The sequence below is a fragment of the Myiozetetes cayanensis genome, unplaced genomic scaffold, assembly GCF_022539395.1.
Source record: "Myiozetetes cayanensis isolate MyiCay16 unplaced genomic scaffold, myiCay2020 scf305, whole genome shotgun sequence".
NCBI classification, from domain to species: domain Eukaryota; kingdom Metazoa; phylum Chordata; class Aves; order Passeriformes; family Tyrannidae; genus Myiozetetes; species Myiozetetes cayanensis.
In genome coordinates, this window is record NW_026087528.1 from 1,530 (window position 1) to 19,503 (window position 17,974).

The following is a 17,974-nucleotide window of genomic DNA, read 5'->3' on the forward strand; positions in this document are numbered from 1 at the left end:
GGCTCTCTATGTGAATTTGGGGGGTCCTTGAAGTGGTTTGGGGGGTCTCTCTGTGAGGTTTGGGGGTCCTTGAGGGGTTTGGGGGAGTCTTTGAAGGGAGTTTTGGGGTCCTTGATCAATTTGGGGGTCCTTAATCAATTTTGGGGGCTCCTTGATTAATTTGAGGGTCCTTGAGGGGGTTTAGGGCTCCTTGGTAAATCTAGAGGGGATCCTTGATCACTTTGGGGGTCCTTGATCAATTTGGGGGTCCTTGATCAATTTGGGGGTCCTTGAAGGTTTTGGGGGTCCTTGTGGGGGTTTGGGGGTCCTTGAGGAGATTTTAGGGAGTCCTTGAGGGGGTTTGGGGGGTCCTTGATTAATTTGGGGGTTCCTTGATCAATTTGGGGGGTCCTTGAGGGGTTTTGGGGGCTCCTTGATCAATCTGGGGGGTCTGTGAGGGAATTTGGGGGTCCCAGACTGGGTTTAGGGTCCCAGTTGCCCCAGTTGCCCCCAATCCCCTCAGTCCCTCCCAGTCCCCCCCAATTACCCCCATTCCTTCCCAGTCCTCCCAATTCCCTCCCAATGCCCCCCAATCCCCTCAGTCCCTCCCAGTTGCTCCAAATCCCTCCAGTCCTTCCCAGTGCCCCAATCCCTCCCAGTTGCTCCCAAATCCCTCCCAGTCCTTCCCAGTGCCCCCAATCCCCAGTGCCCCCAATCCCTCCCAGTGCCCCAATCCCCTCAGTCCCTCCCAGTGCCCCGAGTGACCCCGGTGTCCCCCAGTCCCCCAGGTGAGCGGCACCGTGGAAGTGGAGTGTGACCGAGGACGGACGAGGGCCCCGCACGCAGGTGGGGAGGGGCCTGAGCCAGGTGGGGGGCCCAAATGGGGTGGGAGGAGCTTAAGAGAAGTGGGTGGGGTTAAAAATAAGTGGGTGGGGGCTTAAAACAAGGCCTGGGATTAGGTGGGTGTGGCTAAAGTGAGGTGGGCGTGGTTTAATGGTTGCTTCCTGGCGCCCCCCGCAGGCAGTGCCGCGCAGGTGAGGCCCTGGGGGTTGGGTGGGCGTGGTCTGAGCTCAGGTGGGCGTGGCTAAAGCAAGATGGGTGTGACTAAAGCAAGGTGGGCATGGCCAAAGTGAGGTGGGCGTGGCCAAAGCAAGGTGGGTGTGGTTTAGCGTGACTCCTTGGCGCCCCCCGCAGGCGGTGCCGCGCAGGTGAGGCCCTGGGGGTTGGGTGGGCGTGGCTAATTGAGGTGGGCGTGGTCTCACCTGTTGCTCCCTGGCGCCCCCCGCAGGCGGTGCCGCGCAGGTGAGGCCCTGGGGATTGGGTGGGCGTGGTTACAGTGAGATGGGTGTGGCTAATTGAGGTGGGCGTGGCCTCACCTGTTGCTCCCTGGCGCCCCCCGCAGGCGGTGCCGCGCAGGTGAGGCCCTGGGGGTTGGGTGGGTGTGGTTTAAGCTCGGGTGGGTGTGGCCAAAGCCAGGTGGGCGTGGTTTAACGTGACTCCCTGGCGCCCCCCGCAGGCGGTGCCGCGCAGGTGAGGCCCTGGAGGTTGGGTGGGCGTGGTTAAAGTGAGATGGGTGTGGCTAATTGAGGTGGGCGTGGCCTCACCTGTTGCTCCCTGGCGCCCCCCGCAGGCGGTGCCGTGCAGGTGAGGCCCTGGGGGCTGGGTGGGCGTGGTCTGAGCTCAGGTGGGTGTGGTTAAAGTGAGGTGGGCGTGACCAAAGCAAGGTGGGCGTGGTTTAACGGTGACTCCCTGGCGCCCCCCGCAGGCGGTGCCGCGCAGGTGAGGCCCTGGGGGTTGGGTGGGCGTGGCTAAAGGCAGGTGGGCGTGGTTTAACAGTGGCTCCCTGGCGCCCCCCGCAGGCGGTGCCGCGCAGGTGAGGCCCTGGGGGTTGGGTGGGCGTGGTCTGAGCTCAGGTGGGCGTGGTTAAAGTCAGGTGGGTGTGGTTAAAGCGAGGTGGGCGTGGCCTCACCTGTCGCTCCCTGGCGCCCCCCGCAGGCGGTGCCGCGCAGGTGAGGCCCTGGGGGTTGGGTGGGTGTGGTTAAAGGGAGGTGGGCGTGGTCTGAGCTCAGGTGGGCGTGGTCTCACCTGTTGCTCCCTGGCGCCCCCCGCAGGCGGTGCCGCGCAGGTGAGGCCCTGGGGGTTGGGTGGGCGTGGTCTGAGCTCAGGTGGGCGTGGTTTAACGTGACTCCCTGGCGCCCCACAGGCGGTGCCGCGCAGGTGAGGCTGGGCCGGCCAGGTGCCCCTCCCCCGGAATGAGGCGCCCCTTCCCAGCAGCCCTGCGGCCGGGAGGAGGAGGGGCGGCCCGGGGCCAGCCCCACCCCCACTCCACCACTCCACCCACAGGTGAGTCTGGGATGGGGGAGGGCTGGAGGAGAGGGGAGGGGAGAGGGCCAGAGGTGGGGAGGGGTGGTAATTGAGGGGAGGGGGCTACAAGGGAGGAGGCCAGAGGTGAGGAGGGAGGGGTGGTAATTGAGGGGAGGGGCTACAAGGGAGGGGAGGGGCCAGAGGTGGGGGAGGGGTGGTAATAGAGGGAGGGGCTACAAGGGGGAGGGCCAGAGGTGGGGGGGAGGGTGGTAATTGAGGGGAGGGGCTACAAGGGAGGGGAGGGGCCAGAGGTGGGGAGGGTGGTAATAGAGGGAGGGGCTACAAGGGGAGGGGGAGGGGCCAGAGGTGAGGGGAGGGCTACAAGTGAGGAGGAGGGGCCAGACCTGAGGGGAGGGGCCACAGTGGAAAAGGAGGAGCCAGAGGTGAGGGGAGGGGCTGCAAGTGAGGGGAGGGCAAGAGTAGGGGGAGGGGCTACAGGAAGGGGAGGGCTGCAAGTGAGGGGAGGGGCCAGATTTTTGGGGAGGGGCCAAAGGGGAGGGGAAGAGCTACAGAGGAGGGAGGGGCCAGAGTGGAGAAGGAGGAACCAGAGGTGAGGGGGAGGCTAGAAGTGAAGGGGAGGGCTACAAGGGCAGGGGGAGGTTAAAAGCAGGGGGAGGGGCTACAGGGGAGGAGGGGCTACAGGGAGGAGGGTGGGTCAGGTGAGGGGGAGGTGCCCAAGTCCACACAAAATCCCCCCAATTTTCTTAAACCCCCAATTTCCCCCTAAATCCCCCTTGAACCACACCAAACCCCCCAAATCCTTCCCAACTGCCCCCAAATCCCTCCTCAAACTCCCCCAAATCCTCCTCAAATGTTCCTCAAATCCCCCAAATCCCCCTCAAATCTTCCCAAATCTTTTCTAAACTCCCTAAATCCTCCTCAAACCCCCAAATCCCCCTCAAACTCCCCCAAATCCCCCAAACCCCGCAAACCCCCTTAAATCCCCCAATCCTCCCCAAACCCCAAATCCTTTCAACCCCCCCAAATCCCCCTCAACCCCCCAAATCTCCCTTCAGGCTCCGTGCAGGATGACGGTAGCAGTCCCCATGTCCATCAAACCCCCAAATTCCCCTCAAACCCCCAAATCCCCCAAACCCCCAAAATCCCCCTCCAAATCCCCCAAATCCCCCTCAAACCCCCCAAATCCCACTCAAACCTCCCAAATCCCCCCAAATCCCCCTAACCCCCAAATCTCCCCAGGCTCCGTGCAGGATGACGGGCAGCAGTCCCTATGTTCTTCAAACCCCCAAATCCCCCAACCCCCCAAATCCCCTCAAATCCCCCAAACCCCCTCAAATCCTCCTCAAATCCCCCTCAAACTCCCCAAATCCCCCTCAAACCCCTCCAAATCCCCCTCAAACCCCCTAAATCCCCCAAACCCCCTGAAATCCCCTCAAACCCCTCCCAAATCCCTCTCAATCCCCCTCAACTCCCCCAAATCCCCTAACCCTCGTTTTCCCCCCAGGCTCCATGCAGGATGACAGGCAGCAGTCCCCATGTCCCTCAAACCCCCAAATCTCCCCCTCAAACCTCCCCAAACCCCCTAAATCCCCTCAAACCCCCAAATCCCCCCAACCCCCCAAATCCCCCTCAAACCCCCCCTTAATCCCCTCAAATTGCCCACATTTCCCCCAGGCTCCATGCAGGATGACGGGCAGCAGTCCCCATGTCCCCAAATCCCCCTCACACTCCCCCAAATCCCCTCAAACCCCCAAATCCCCCCAAACCCCCCCAACCCCCCAAATCCCCCTGAAACTCCCCCAAATTCTCCTTAAATCCCCTAAATCCCCCTCAAATCCCCCAAATCTCCCCAGATCTCCCCAAATCCCCTCAAACCCCCCAAATCCCCCCCTAAATCCCAAATTCCTATTTTTTGCCCCAGGCTCCGTGCAGGATGACGGGCAGCAGTCCCCATATCCCCCAAATCCCCCTCAAACCCCCTCAAACCCCCCAAATCCCCTCAAACCCCCCAAATCCCCCTCAAACCCCCCAAATCCCCCCAAATCGCCCCAATTTTCCCCCCAGACTCCTGTGCAGGATGACGGGCAGCAGTCCCCATGTCCCTCAAATCCCCCTCAAATCCCCCAAACCCCCCCCAAATCCCCCTCAAATCCTCCTCCAAACTCCCCCAAATCCCCTCAAACCCCCCATTTTTCCCCAGGCTCCGTGCAGGATGACGGGCAGCAGTCCCCATGTCCCCCAAATCCCCTCAAACCCCCCAAATTCCCATTATTTCCCCCCAGGCTCCGTGCAGGATGACAGGCAGCAGTCCCTGTGTCCCCCAAACCCCCAAATCCCCCCCCAAATCCCCTCAAACCCCCCAAATCCCCCTCAAACCCCCCCAAATCCCCATTTTTTCCCCCCAGGTCTGCGGCAGGATGACGGGCAGCAGTCCCCATGTCCCTCAAACCCCCCAAACCCCCTCAAACTCCCTGAAATCTGCCTCAACACCCCCAAATCTTCTCCAAACTCCCCCAAATCCCCTCAAATCCCTCAAATCCCCCCAAATCCCCAAATCCCCTCAAACCCCCCAAATCTCCCCCAGGCTCCGTGCAGGATGACGGCAGCAGTCCCATGTCCTCAAACCCCCCAAATCCCCCCAATCCCCCCAAATCCCCCTCAAACCTCCCCAAATCCCCTCAAACCCCCAAATCCCTCTCAAACCCCCCAAATCCCACTCAAACCCCCCAAATCCCTCTCAAACCCCTCAAATCCCCCAAAGCCCCCCAAACCCCCTAACCCCCAAATTTCCCCAGGCTCCGTGCAGGATGACGGGCAGCAGTCCCGGTGTCCCTCAATCCCCCCAAATCCCCTCAAACCCCCAAATTCTCATTTTTTTCCCCCAGGCTCCGTGCAGGATGACAGGCAGCAGTCCTGGTATCCCTCAATCCCTCTAAATTCCCATTTTTCCCCCCAGGCTCCGTGCAGGATGACGGGCAGCAGTCCAGTGTCCCCAAATTCCATTTTCCCCCAAATTCCCATTTTTCCCCAGGCTCCGTGCAGGATGACGGGCAGCAGTCCGGTGTCCCCTAAATTCTCATTTTCCCCCAAATTCCCATTTTTCCCCCAGGCTCCGTGCAGGATGACGGGCAGCAGTCCCAGTGTCCCTCAATCTCCCCAAAATCCTCCCTAAATCCCAAATTCCCATTTTTTTGGCCCCAGGCTCCTGTGCAGGATGACAGGCAGCAGTCCCCATGTCCCTCAAACCCCCAAATTTCCATTTTCCCCCAAATTCCATTTTCCCCCCAGGCTCCGTGCAGGATGACGGGCAGCAGTCCCAGTGTCCCTCAATCCCCCTAAAATCCCTCCTAAATCCCAAATTCCCATTTTTTTCCCTCAGGCCCGTGCAGGATGACGGCAGCAGTCCTAGTGTCCCCCAAATCTCTGTTTTTCCCCCAAATTCCCATTTTTCCCCCAGGCTCCGCTGCAGGATGACAGGCAGCAGTCCAGGTGTCCCCTCAAACCCCTCAAATCCCCCTAAATCCCCCTGGTTTTTTCTCCCAGGCTCCGTGCAGGATGACGGGCAGCAGTCCCATGTCCCTCAATCCCCCAAATCCCCTCAAACCCCCAAAATTCCCATTTTTTCCCCCAGGCTCCGTGCAGGATGACGGGCAGCAGTCCGGTGTCCCCGGCCTCGTCTCTCGGGTCCTCGGCAGCCCCTCCCCTGGGCTCCCTGGGACCCCCCTGACGGCCCCCGGCCCCCGAGCCCCCCAGTCTGCAGGGACCGCACCCAGGCCGAGATCGCCGAGGCAGGCCAAGCACGTGAGTGGGCTGGGGGCTGGGGGTTTGGTTGGGATTGGAGGGGGATTTGGGGGGTTTGGGGGTTTGAGGGGGATTTGGGGTTTGGGGGGTTTGAGGAGATTGGGGTTTGGGGGTTTGAGGGGATTTGGGGGTTTGGGGGATTTGGGGGATTTGGGGATTTGTGGGGGGTTGAGGGGAGATTTGTGGGGTTTGAGGGGGTTTGGGGGATTTGGGGGTTGAGGGGGATTTGGGGGATTTGGGGGATTGAGGGGTTTGGGGTGAACTGGAGGATTTGTGAGGTTTGAGGGGGTTTGGGGATTTGGGGGTTTGGGAGATTTGGGGGATTTGGGGGATTGAGGGCTTGGGGTGAACTGGAGGATTCGTGGGCTTTGAGGGGGTCTGGGGGATTTGGGGGGGTTGAGGGGACTTGGAGAGGTTTGAGGGGGTTCAGAGTCTAGAAAACATTTGGGGCCTGGGGGACTTAGGGAGGATTAGAGGAGGATTTGGGGGCTTAGAGGGGGAGTTGAGGGATTTGGGGGTTTAGAGAGGAGATTTGGGGGTTAGGAGTGGGTTTGGGGGGTTTTCAGGGGATTTGGGGGGTTGAGAGAGATTTGAGGGAGTTTGGGGGGGATTTGGGGGCTTAGAGGGGATTTGGGGGTTAGAGGGGGTTTAAGGGGATTTGGGGGCGTTGGGGGATTTGGGGGTTTGAGAGGGATTTGGGGGTTGAGGGGGATTGGGGGTTTGAGAGGGATTTGGGGGTTGAGGGGGATTTGGGGGAGGTTGGGGGCATTTGAGGGGTTAGAGGATTTGGGGGGCTTGAGGGGGATTTGGGGGTTTGAGGGGGTTTGGGGGGATTTAGGGGGTTTGAAGGGGATTTCACCGACTTTTGGGTTGAGCTCGCCGGTTTTTGGGACAATTTCTTTGGTTTTTGGGTCCGTCTCGCCAAGTTCTGGGTGGTTTTAACCAATTTTTGTGTCAGTTTTACCAGTTTTTGCGTCAACATAACCCGTTTTTGTGCCGATTTAACCCATCCTTTTATCAGTCAAAGTGATTTTTGTGTCAATTGAACCGATTTTGAGGCTGATTTAGCCCATTTTTTTGCCAATTTTCCTGATTCTCGAGCCAATTTAAGCCGTTTCTTGGTCCATACAACAGATTTCTGGGTCGATTTCAGTGAGTTTCCTGTCTTTTTAACCCATTTTTTTTTCTAATTCAAGCCATTTTTTTCTAATTAACCCATTTTTTTCTACAATTTACCCAATCTAACCTCGTTTTTTTCCCATTTAAATCATTTTTTGGCCCATTTAACCCATTTTTTGCCCTATTTCCTCCCCTAGGAGGTGGAGGTGGAGCCCCAGGTGGGGGAGATGAAGTCAATTTCTGTGTCAATTTAACCCATTTTATTTGCCCATTTACCCCACTTTTGGGTCAATTTAGCCGAATTTTCTCCAATTTACCCAAATCTGGCTGAATTCACCCCAATTTCCCCCCAAGAGACAGAGGTAGAGCACCAGGTGGGGGAGATGAAGTCAATTTCTGTGTCAATTTAACCCATTTTTTTCTTCAATTTACCCACTTTACCCCATTTTTTTCCCATTTTTGGGCCAATTTAACCGACTTTTCCCCAATTTTCCCAAATCTGGCTGAATTCACCCCATTTTTGGTGCAGGAGGCGGAGGTGGAGCACCAGGTGGCAGAGATAAAACCAATTTTTATGTCAATTTAACCCATTTTTTTCTTCAATTTACCCGATTTACCCCATTTTTTTTGCCCATTTACCCCATTTTTGGGCCAATTTAACCGACCTTTCCCCACTTTACCCAAATCTGGCTGAATTCACCCCATTTCCCCCCCAGGAGGCAGAGGTAGGACACCACGTGGCAGAGATGAAACCAATTTCTGTGTCAATTTAACCCACTTTTTTCTTCAATTTTTTCTTGGGAATTTACCCAGTTTAATCCATTTTTTCCTGCAATTTACATAACTTGACGCATTTTTTTCTACAACTTACCCAATTAAACCCAATTTTTTCTGCAATTTTCCTGATTTTTGCCCCATTTTACCATCAATTTACCCCATTTTTTTTCCCGTTTTTGAGCCAATTTAATTAAATTTTCCCCCATTTACCCAAATCTGGCTGAATTCACCCCATTTCCCCCCAGGAGGCAGAGGTGGAGCACCGAGTGGCAGAGATGAACTCAATTTCTGTGTCAATTTAACCCATTTTTTTGCCCATTTACTCCATTTTTGGGCCAATTTACCCCATTTTTTTTCCCATTTTTGAGCCAATTTAATTAAATTTTCCCCCATTTACCCAAATTTCTCTGAATTCCCCCCATTTTCCCCCAGGAGGCAGAGGTGGAGCACCAGGTGGCGGAGATAAAACCAGTTCTTATGTCAATTTACCCCATTTTTTTGTCCATTTACTCCATTTTTGGGCCAATTTACCCCGTTTTTTTTCCCGTTTTTGTGCCGATTTAACTGAACTTTCCCCCATTTACCCAAATCTCTCTGAATTCCCCCCATTTTCCCCCAGGAGGCGGAGGTGGAGCACCAGGTGGCAGAGATAAAACCAATTTTTGGGTCAATTTAACCTATCTTTTTCCTACTTACTCTATTTTTTCTTGGGAATTTACCGAATTTAATCCATTTTTTCCTGCAATTTACATAACTTGACCCATTTTTTTCTGCAACTTACCCAATTAAACCCAATTTTTTCTGCAATTTTCCTGATTTTTGCCCCATTTTACCATCAATTTACCCCATTTTTTTTCCCGTTTTTGAGCCAATTTAATTAAATTTTCCCCCATTTACCCAAATCTGGCTGAATTCACCCCATTTTCCCCCAGGAGGCAGAGGTGGAGCACCGTGTGGCAGAGATGAACTCAATTTCTGTGTCAATTTACCCCACTTTTTTTGCCCATTTACTCCATTTTTGGGCCAATTTACCCCATTTTTTTTCCCGTTTTTGAGCCAATTTAATTAAATTTTCCCCCATTTCCCCAAATCTGGCTGAATTCCCCCCATTTTCCCCCAGGAGGCGGAGGTGGAGCACCGTGTGGCGGAGATGAACTCAATTTCTGTGTCAATTTACCCCCACTTTTTTGCCCATTTACTCCATTTTCGGGCCAATCTACGCCCATTTTTTTCCCGCGTTTTGAGCCAATTTAATTGAATTATCCCCCATTTCCCCAAATCTGGCTGAATTCCCCCCATTTTCCCCCAGGAGGCGGAGGTGGAGCACCGTGTGGCGGAGATGAAGCGGGAGGGGTTCTGGTCCCTGCGGCGCCTGCCGAAGGTGCCGGAGCCGGCGCGGCCCAAGGTGCACTGGGACTACCTGTGCGAGGAGATGCAGTGGCTGGCGGCCGACTTCGCCCAGGAGAGGAGGTGGAAGAGGGGCGTGGCCAGGAAGGTGAGGCACCTGGGGGCACCTGAGGGTACCTGGGGGCACCTGGAGGGAGTTTGGTGGCACCTGGAGGGGGTTTGGGGGCACCTGAGGGGGTTTGGTGGCACCTGGAGGGGGTTTGGTGGCACCTGGAGGGGGTTTGGTGGCACCTGGAGGGGTTTGGTGGCACCTGGAGTGAAGGTCTGGGTGGCACCTGGAGGGGTTTTGGTGGCACCTGGAGGGGTTTGGTGGCACCTGGAGGGGGTTTGGTGGCACCTGGAGTGGCTGGCCGCCGACTTCGCCCAGGAGAGGAGGTGGAAGAGGGGCGTGGCCAGGAAGGTGACACACCTGGAGGGGATTGGAACACCTGGGGGCACCTGGAGAGGGGTTTGGTGGCACCTGGAGGGGTTGGCAGGGCTGACTTCGCCCAGGAGAGGAGGTGGAAGAGGGCGTGGCCAGGAAGGTGAGACACCTGGGGGGATTGGAACACCTGAGGGGCACCTGGAGAGGGGTTTGGTGGCACCTGGAGGGGTTGGCAGGGCTGACTTCGCCCAGGAGAGGAGGTGGAAGAGGGGCGTGGCCAGGAAGGTGAGGCACCTGGGGGCACCTGGAGGGGCTGGGAGGGCTTGGGAGGGGGTTTGGTGGCACCTGAGGGGCACCTGGAGACACCTGGAGGGGGTTTGGTGGCACCTGGAGACACCTGGAGGGGGTTTGGTGGCACCTGGGAGGAGGTTTGGTGGCACCTGGAGACACCTGGAGGGGTTGCATGGTAGCACCTGGAGGGGTTGGGAGGGCCGACTTCGCCCAGGAGAGGAGGTGGAAGAGGGGCGTGGCCAGGAAGGTGAGGCACCTAGGGGCACCTGGGGACACCTGGAGGGGCGTTGGAGAGCACCTGGGGGCACCTGGAGGGGTTTGGTGGCACCTGGAGGGGTTGGGAGAGGGGTTTGGTGGCACCTGGAGGGGTTGGGAAGGTTTGGTGGCACCTGGAGGGGGTTTGGTGGCACCTGGAGGAGGTTTGGTGGCACCTGGAGGGTTGGTGGCACCTGGAGGGGTTGGGAGAGGGATTGGTGGCACCTGGGGACACCTGGGGGTTTGGTGGCACCTGGAGGGCTTGGTGGCACCTGGAGGGGTTGGGAGGAGGATTGGTGGCACCTGGGGACACCTCGGGGGTTTGGTGGCACCTGGAGGGGGTTTGGTGGCACCTGGAGGGGCTGGGAGGGGGTTTGGTGGCACCTGGACACCTGGGGGTTTGGTGGCACCTGGAGGGGTTTGGTAGCACCTGGAGGAGGCTTTGGTGGCACCTGGAGTGGCATCTGGTGGCACCTGGAGGGGCTGGGGGACCGACTTCGCCCCAGGAGGGGAGGTGGAAGAGGGACGTGGCCATGGAAGGTGAGCACCTGGGGGCACCTGGAGGGGAGTTTGGTGGCACCTGGAGGGCTGGGACGGGGGCTTGGTGGCACCTGGAGGGGTTTGGTGGCACTCTGGAGGGGCTGGGCTGACTTCGCCCAGGAGAGGGATGTGGAAGAGGGCGCGCCAGGAAGGTGAGGCACCTGGAGGGGATTTGGTGGCACCTGGGGGCACCTGGAGGGGATTGGAACACCTGGAGAACCTGGGGTGGGGTTGGAGGGGTGTTTGGTGGCACCTGGAGAACTTTTGGTGGCACCTGGAGAACCTCAGGGGCACCTGGAGAACCTCAGGTGGCACCTGGAGAAGTTCTGGTGGCACCTGGAGAACTTTTGGTGGCACCTGAGAGAGGTTTTGGTGGCTCCTGAGAGAGGTTTTGGTGGCACCTGGAGAACCTCAGGTGGCACCTGAGAGAGGTTTTGGTGGCAGCTGAGAGAACTTTTGGTGCCACCTGAGGGAGCTTTTGGTGGCACCTGGAAAACTTTTGGTGCCACCTGAGGGATGTTTTGGGAGGGCTTTGTGTGTCATTTGGAGCACCTGAAGAACTCGTGGTGGTTCCTCAAGCCCACCTTGACCTTGTCCATCCTCTTTGTCCCCTTCTGTGTCCCCCCTGAGAACTTTTGGTGCCACCTGGAGAACTTTTGGTGGCACCTGAGGGAGGTTTTGGGAGGGCTTTGGGTGTCGTTTGGACCATCTGAAGAACTTGTGGTGTCTCCTCAAGCCCAACTTTTGGTGGCACCTGGAGAACCTCAGGGGGCACCTGGAGAACTTTTGGTGGCACCTTTAGAACCTCTGGGGGCACCTGGAGAACCTCAGATGCCACCTGGAGAACTTTTGGGGTCACCTGGAGAACTTTTGGGGCCACCTGGAGAACTTTTGGTGCCACCTGAGAGAACTTTTGGTGCCACCTGGAGAACTTTTGGTTGCACCTGAGGGAGGTTTTGGTGGCACCTGGAGAACTTTTGGTGCCACCTGAGGGAGCTTTTGGGAGGACTTTGTGTGTCATTTGGAGCACCTGAAGAACTCGTGGTGGTTCCTCAAGCCCACCTTGCCCTCCCCTGTCCCCCCCTGTGGTGCAGGTGGTGCGGATGGTGATGCGGCACCACGAGGAGCAGCGGCAGCGCCAGGAGCGCGCCAAGCGGGAGGAGCAGGCCAAGCTGCGCCGCGTGGCCGCCGCCATCGCCCGCGAGGTGCGGCACTTCTGGAGCAGCGTCGAGAAGGTGACGAGATCTGGGGGGGGTGGGGGTCAATGGGGGTCAATGGGGGTTAATAGAGGTCAATGGGGGTCAATGGGGGTCATTGGGGGTCAATGGGGGTCATTGAGTTAATAGGAGGTCAATGGTGGTCAATGGGGGTCAATGGGGTCAATGGGGGTTAATAGAGGTCAATGGGGGTCATTGGGGGTCAATGGGGGTCAATGGGGGTCAATAGGGTCAATGGAGGTCAATTGGGGGTCAATAGAGGTCAATGGGGGTCAATGGAGGACAATGGAGGTCAATGAAGGTCAATGGAGGTCACCATGGAGGTCAATGGAGGTCCATGGAGGTCAATGGAGGTCAATGGGGGTCATGCGAGGTCAATGGAGGTCAATGGGGGTCAATGGGGGTCAATGGAGGTCAATGGGGGTCAATGGAGGTCAATGGGGGTCAATAAGGTAAGAGGTCAATGGAATAGGGTCATTGGGAGTCAGTGGTGGTCAATGGAGGTCAATGGGGGTCAATGGGGTCAATGGGGGTCATGCGAGGTCAATGGAGGTCAATGGGGGTCAATGGGGTCAATGGAGGTCAATGGGGTCAATGGGGGTCAATAGAGGTCAATGGAGGTCAATGGAGGTCAATAGATGGTGCTAATGGAGGTCAATGGGGGTCAATGGGGGTTAATGGAGGTCAATGGGGGTCAATGGGGGTCATTGGGGGTCAGTGGTGGTTAATGGAGGTCAATGGGGGTCAATGGGGGTCATTGGGGGTCAGTGGTGGTCAATGGAGGTCAATGAGGTCAATGGTAGGTCAATGGGGGTCAATGGTGGTCAATGGTGGTTAATAGAGGTCAATGGAGGTCAATGGAGGTCAATAGAGGTCAATGGAGGTCAATGAAGGTCAATAGGAGGTCAATGAGGGGTCAATGGAGGTTAATAGAGGTCAATGGTGGTCATTGAGGTTAATGGAGGTCAATGGGGGTCAATGGGGTCAAGGCACTTCTGGAGCAGTCGAGAAGGTGACGAGTTCTGAGGGGTGACCTGGGGGTCAATGGGGGTCAATGGAGGTCAATGAGGGTCAATGGGGGTCAATGGAGGTCAATGGGGGTCAATGGGGGTCAATGGAGGTCAATGGAGGTCAATAGAGGTCAATGGGGGTCAATGGGGTCAATGGAGGTCAATGGAGGTCAATAGAGGTCAATGGGGGTCAATGGGGGTCATTGGGTCATTGGGGGTTAATAGAGGTCAATGGGGGTTAATAGAGGTCAATGGGGGTTAATAGAGGTCAATGGGGGTCAGTGGGGGTCAATGGGGGTCAGACACTTCTGGAGCAGCGTCGAGAAGGTGACGAGATCTGAGAGGTGACCTGGGGGCAGTGGGGTCGATGGGGTCAATGGTGGTCATTGGAGGTTAATAGAGGTCAATGGGGGTCAATGGGGGTCAATGGGGGTCAATGGAGGTCATTGGAGGTTAATAGAGGTCAATGGGGGTCAATGGGGGTCAATGGTGGTCATTGGAGGTTAATAGAGGTCAATGGGGGTCAATGGGGATGGTCAATGGGAGTTAATGGTGGTCAATGGGGGTTAATAGAGGTCAATGGAGGTCAATGGGGGTCAATGGGGGTCAATGGGGGTTAATAGAGGTCAATGGAGGGTCAATGGAGGTCATTGAGGGGTTAATAGGAGGTCAATGAGGGTCAATGGGGTTAATGGGGTTAATGGGGGTTAACAGAGGTCAATGGGGGTCAATGGGGGTCAATGGGGGTCAGGCACTTCTGGAGCAGCGTCGAGAAGGTGACGAGTTCTGAGGGGTGACCTGAGGGGTGGGGGTCAGTGGGGGTCAATGGTGGTCATTGGGGGTTAATAGAGGTCAGTGGGGTCAATGGGGTCATTGGGGTTAATAGAGGTCAATGGGGGTCAGTGGGGTCAGTGGTGGTCATTGGGGGTTAACAGAGGTCAATGGGGGTCAATGGGGTCAGGCACTTCTGGAGCAGCGTCGAGAAGGTGACGAGATCTGGGGGTGACCTGGGGGTGGGGGTCGATGGGGGTCAGTGGGGGTCAGTGGTGGTTAATGGAGGTCAATGGGGGTCAGTGGTGGTCAATGGCGGTTAATGGAGGTTAATGGGAGTTAATAGAGGTCAGTGGGGGTTAATGGAGATCAGTGGTGGTTAATAGAAGTCAGTGGGTGTTAATGGAGGTCAGTGGGAGTCAGTGGTGGTTAATAGAGGTCAATGGTTGTTAATGGAGGTCAATGGGGGTCAGTGGTGGTTAATAGAGGTCAATGGGGGTTAATGGAGGTCAGTGGGGGTCAGTGGTGGTTAACAGAGGTCAAGGGGTGTCAACAGTGGACAATAGAGGTCAGTGGGGGTCAATGGGGGTTAATGGAGGTCAATGGGGGTTAATAGGGGTCAATGGGGGTTAATGGAGGTCATTGGGGGTCAGTGGTGGTTAATAGAAGTTGATGGGGGTTAAGGGGGGTCAGCAGTGGTCAGTGGTGGTTAATAGAGGTCAATGGGGGTCAACGTTGGTCATTGGGGGTTAATGGATGTCAGTGGGGGTCAACGGTGGTCAATGGTGGTTAATAGAGGTCAGTGGGGGCTAATGGAGGTCAATGGTGGTCAACGGTGGTCAGTGGTGGTTAATGGAGGTTGATGGGGGTTAATGGGGGTCAATGGGGGTCAACGGTGGTCAGTGGTGGTTAATAGAGGTCAGTGGGGGTTAATGGAGGTCAGTGGGGGTTAATGGAGGTCAATGGAGGTCAACAGTGGTCAATGGGGGTTAATGGGGATCAATGGAGGTCAACAGTGGTCAATGGGGGTTAATGGAGATCAGTGGAGGTCAACAGTGGTCAATGGTGGTTAGTAGAGGTCAGTGGGGGTCAACGGTGGTCAATGGTGGTTAGTAGAGGTCAGTGGGGGTCAACGGTGGTCAATGGTGGTTAATAGAAATTCATGGAGTGTAATGGAGGTTAATGGTGGTCAGTGGTGGTCAATAGAAGTTGATGGGAATTAATGGAGGTCAGTGGGGGTTAACGGTGGTCAGTGATGGTTAATGGAGGTCAATGGGGGTCAACAGTGGTCAGTGATGGTTAATGGTGATCAATGGGGGTCAGTGGTGGTTAATAGAGGGTGATGGGAATTAATGGAGGTCAGTGGGGGTCAACGGTGGTCAGTGATGGTTAATGGAGGTCAATGGGGGTCAGTGGTGGTTAATAGAGGTTGATGGGAATTAATGGAGGTCAGTGGGGGTCAACGGTGGTCAGTGATGGTTAATGGAGGTCAATGGGGGTCAGTGGTGGTTAATAGAGGTTGATGGGAATTAATGGAGGTCAGTGGGGGTCAACGGTGGTCAGTGATGGTTAATGGAGGTCAATGGGGGTCAGTGGTGGTCAATAGAGGTTGATGGGAATTAATGGAGGTCAGTGGGGGTCAACGGTGGTCAGTGATGGTTAATGGAGGCCAATGGGGGTCAGCGGTGGTCAATGGTGGTCAACAGGTATCAATGGTGGTCAGTGGCCTGCAGTGGTGACCAACGGTGGTCAACAGGGGTCCATGGTGGTCAGTGGTGGTCAACGGGGGTCAGTGGTGGACACAGGGATCTGTGGTGGTCAATGGGAGTCAGGGGGGGTCAGCAGAGGTCAAGGAGGGTCTACAGTGGTCAGTGAGGGTCAGTGGTGGTCAAGGGTGGTTGATAGAGGTCAATGGGAGTCAACAGGGATCAATGGTGGTTAACAGGGGTCAGTGGTGGTCAATGGTGGTCAGTGGTGGTTAGTGGTAGTCAAGCGTTGTCAATGGTGGTCAATGGTTGTCAATAGTGGTTAGTGGTGGTCAAGGGTTGTCAACAGTGGTCAAGGGTGGTCAGTGGTGGTCAAGGGTGGTCAATGTTGGTTAAGCGTTGTCAATGGTGGTCAAGGGTGGTCAATGGTTGTTAGTGGTGGTCAAGGGTGGTCAACAGTGGTCAAGGACGGTCAAGAGTGGTCAGTGGTGGTCAATGGTGATCAGTGGTGGTCAATGGGGGTCAAGGGTGGTCAACGGTGGTCAGTGGTGGTCAATGGGGGTCAAGGGTGGTCAATGGTTGTCAGTGGTGGTTAGTGGTGGTCAACGGTGGTCAGGGGTGGTCAAGCGTGGTCAATGGTGGTCAATGGTTGCCAATGGTTGTTAGTGGTGGTCAATGGTGGTCATGGTGGTTAAGGGAGGTCAGTGGTGGTTAAGGGTGGTCAGTGGAAGTCAAGGGTGGTCAATGATGGTCAGGGGTGGTGAATGGGAGTCAGTGGTGGTTAGTGGTGGTCAATGGTTGTCAGTGGTGGTTAGTGGTGGTCAACGGTGGTCAGGGGTGGTCAAGCGTGGTCAGTGGTGGTCAATGGTTGCCAGTGGTTGTTAGTGGTGGTCAGTGGTGGTCATGGTGGTTAAGGGAGGTCAGTGGTGGTTAAGGGTGGTCAGTGGAAGTCAAGGGTGGTCAATGATGGTCAGGGGTGGTGAATGGGAGTCAGTGGTGGTTAGTGGTAGTCAAGGGTGGTTAGTGGTGGTCAACAGTGGTCAGGGGTAGTCAAAGGTGGTCAGTGGTGGTCAAAGGTTGTCAATAGTGGTCAAGGGTGGTTAATGGTGGTCAACGGCCAAGATTGACCTTCAACGACCCGCGACGATTCCCAACGACCATTGACGACTCCCACTGACCTTTGTTGACCATTAACGACCCCTGATGACCCCTGCTGACCCCTGATGACCGTTAATGACCCCGATGACCTTTGATGACCATTAATGACCCCTGACGACCCCTGATGATCCCTGATGACTCCTGATGAGCCCTGATGACTTCTGACGACCCCTGATGACCGTTAATGACTCCTGATGACCCCTGATGACCCCTGATGACTCCTGGTGACCATTAATGACCCCTGATGACCCCTGATGACCCCTGATGACCGTTAATGACCCCTGATGACCGTTAATGACTAGCTGATCTTTGTTGACCGTTAATGACCCCTGATGACTCCTGATGACTTGCGATAACTGTTAATGACCACTAATGCCTCTTGATGACTCCTGATGACCATTAATGACTCCTGATGACCCCTGATGACTGTTAATGACCCCTGATGACTCCTGATGACCCCTGATGACTCCTGATGACCCCTGATGACTGTTAATGACTCTAGCTGATTTTTGTTGACTGTTAATGACCCCTGATGACTCCTGATGACTTGTGATAACTGTTAATGACCACTGATGCCTCTTGATGACTCCTGATGATCATTAATGACTCCTGATGACCCCTGATGACCCCTGATGATCCTTGATGACCGTTAATGACCCCTGATGACCCCTGGTGACCGTTAGTGACCCCTGATGACTGTTAATGACCCCTGATGACTCCTGATGACCCCTGATGACCGTTAATGACCCCTGATGACCCCTGATGACCGTTAATGATCCCTGATGACCATTAATTATCCCTGATGACCCCTGATGGCTGTTAATGACCCCTGATGACCTTTAATGACCCCTGATGACCGTTAATGACCCCTGCTGACCCCTGATGACTCCTGATGACCCCTGATGACCGTTAATGACCCTTGATGACCCCTGATGACCGTTGATGACCCCTGATGACCCCTGATGACCCCTGATGACCGCTAATGACCCCTAATGACCCCTGATGACTCCTGATGACCCCTGATGACCGTTAATGACCCCTGATGACCGTTAATGACTCCTGATGACTGTTAACGACTCCTGATGACCCCTGATGACCGTTAATGATCCCTGATGACCCCTGATGACCTCTGATGACCCCTGATGACCGTTAATGACCCCTGATGACCGCTAATGACCCCTGATGACCCCTGATGACCGTTAATGACCCCTGATGACCATTAATGACCCCTGATGGCTGTTAATGACCGTTAAT

At 55.8% G+C, this 17,974-nt stretch overlaps 1 protein-coding gene across 1 annotated transcript in view; it reads left to right on the forward strand.

Moving 5' to 3' along the window:
- The first annotated feature begins 1,099 nt into the window (after positions 1–1,099).
- LOC126645544 (helicase SRCAP-like) overlaps positions 1,100–17,974 on the forward strand; it is a 50,815-nt gene continuing 33,940 nt past the window's right edge. The window contains 14 exon segments of the mRNA XM_050326073.1: positions 1,100–1,133; positions 1,268–1,281; positions 1,382–1,395; positions 1,496–1,509; positions 1,610–1,623; positions 1,745–1,758; positions 1,839–1,852; positions 1,975–1,988; positions 2,091–2,104; positions 2,183–2,322; positions 5,936–6,105; positions 7,422–7,442; positions 9,311–9,496; positions 11,953–12,093. Coding sequence (XP_050182030.1) covers positions 1,100–1,133; positions 1,268–1,281; positions 1,382–1,395; positions 1,496–1,509; positions 1,610–1,623; positions 1,745–1,758; positions 1,839–1,852; positions 1,975–1,988; positions 2,091–2,104; positions 2,183–2,322; positions 5,936–6,105; positions 7,422–7,442; positions 9,311–9,496; positions 11,953–12,093 — 804 coding nt within the window.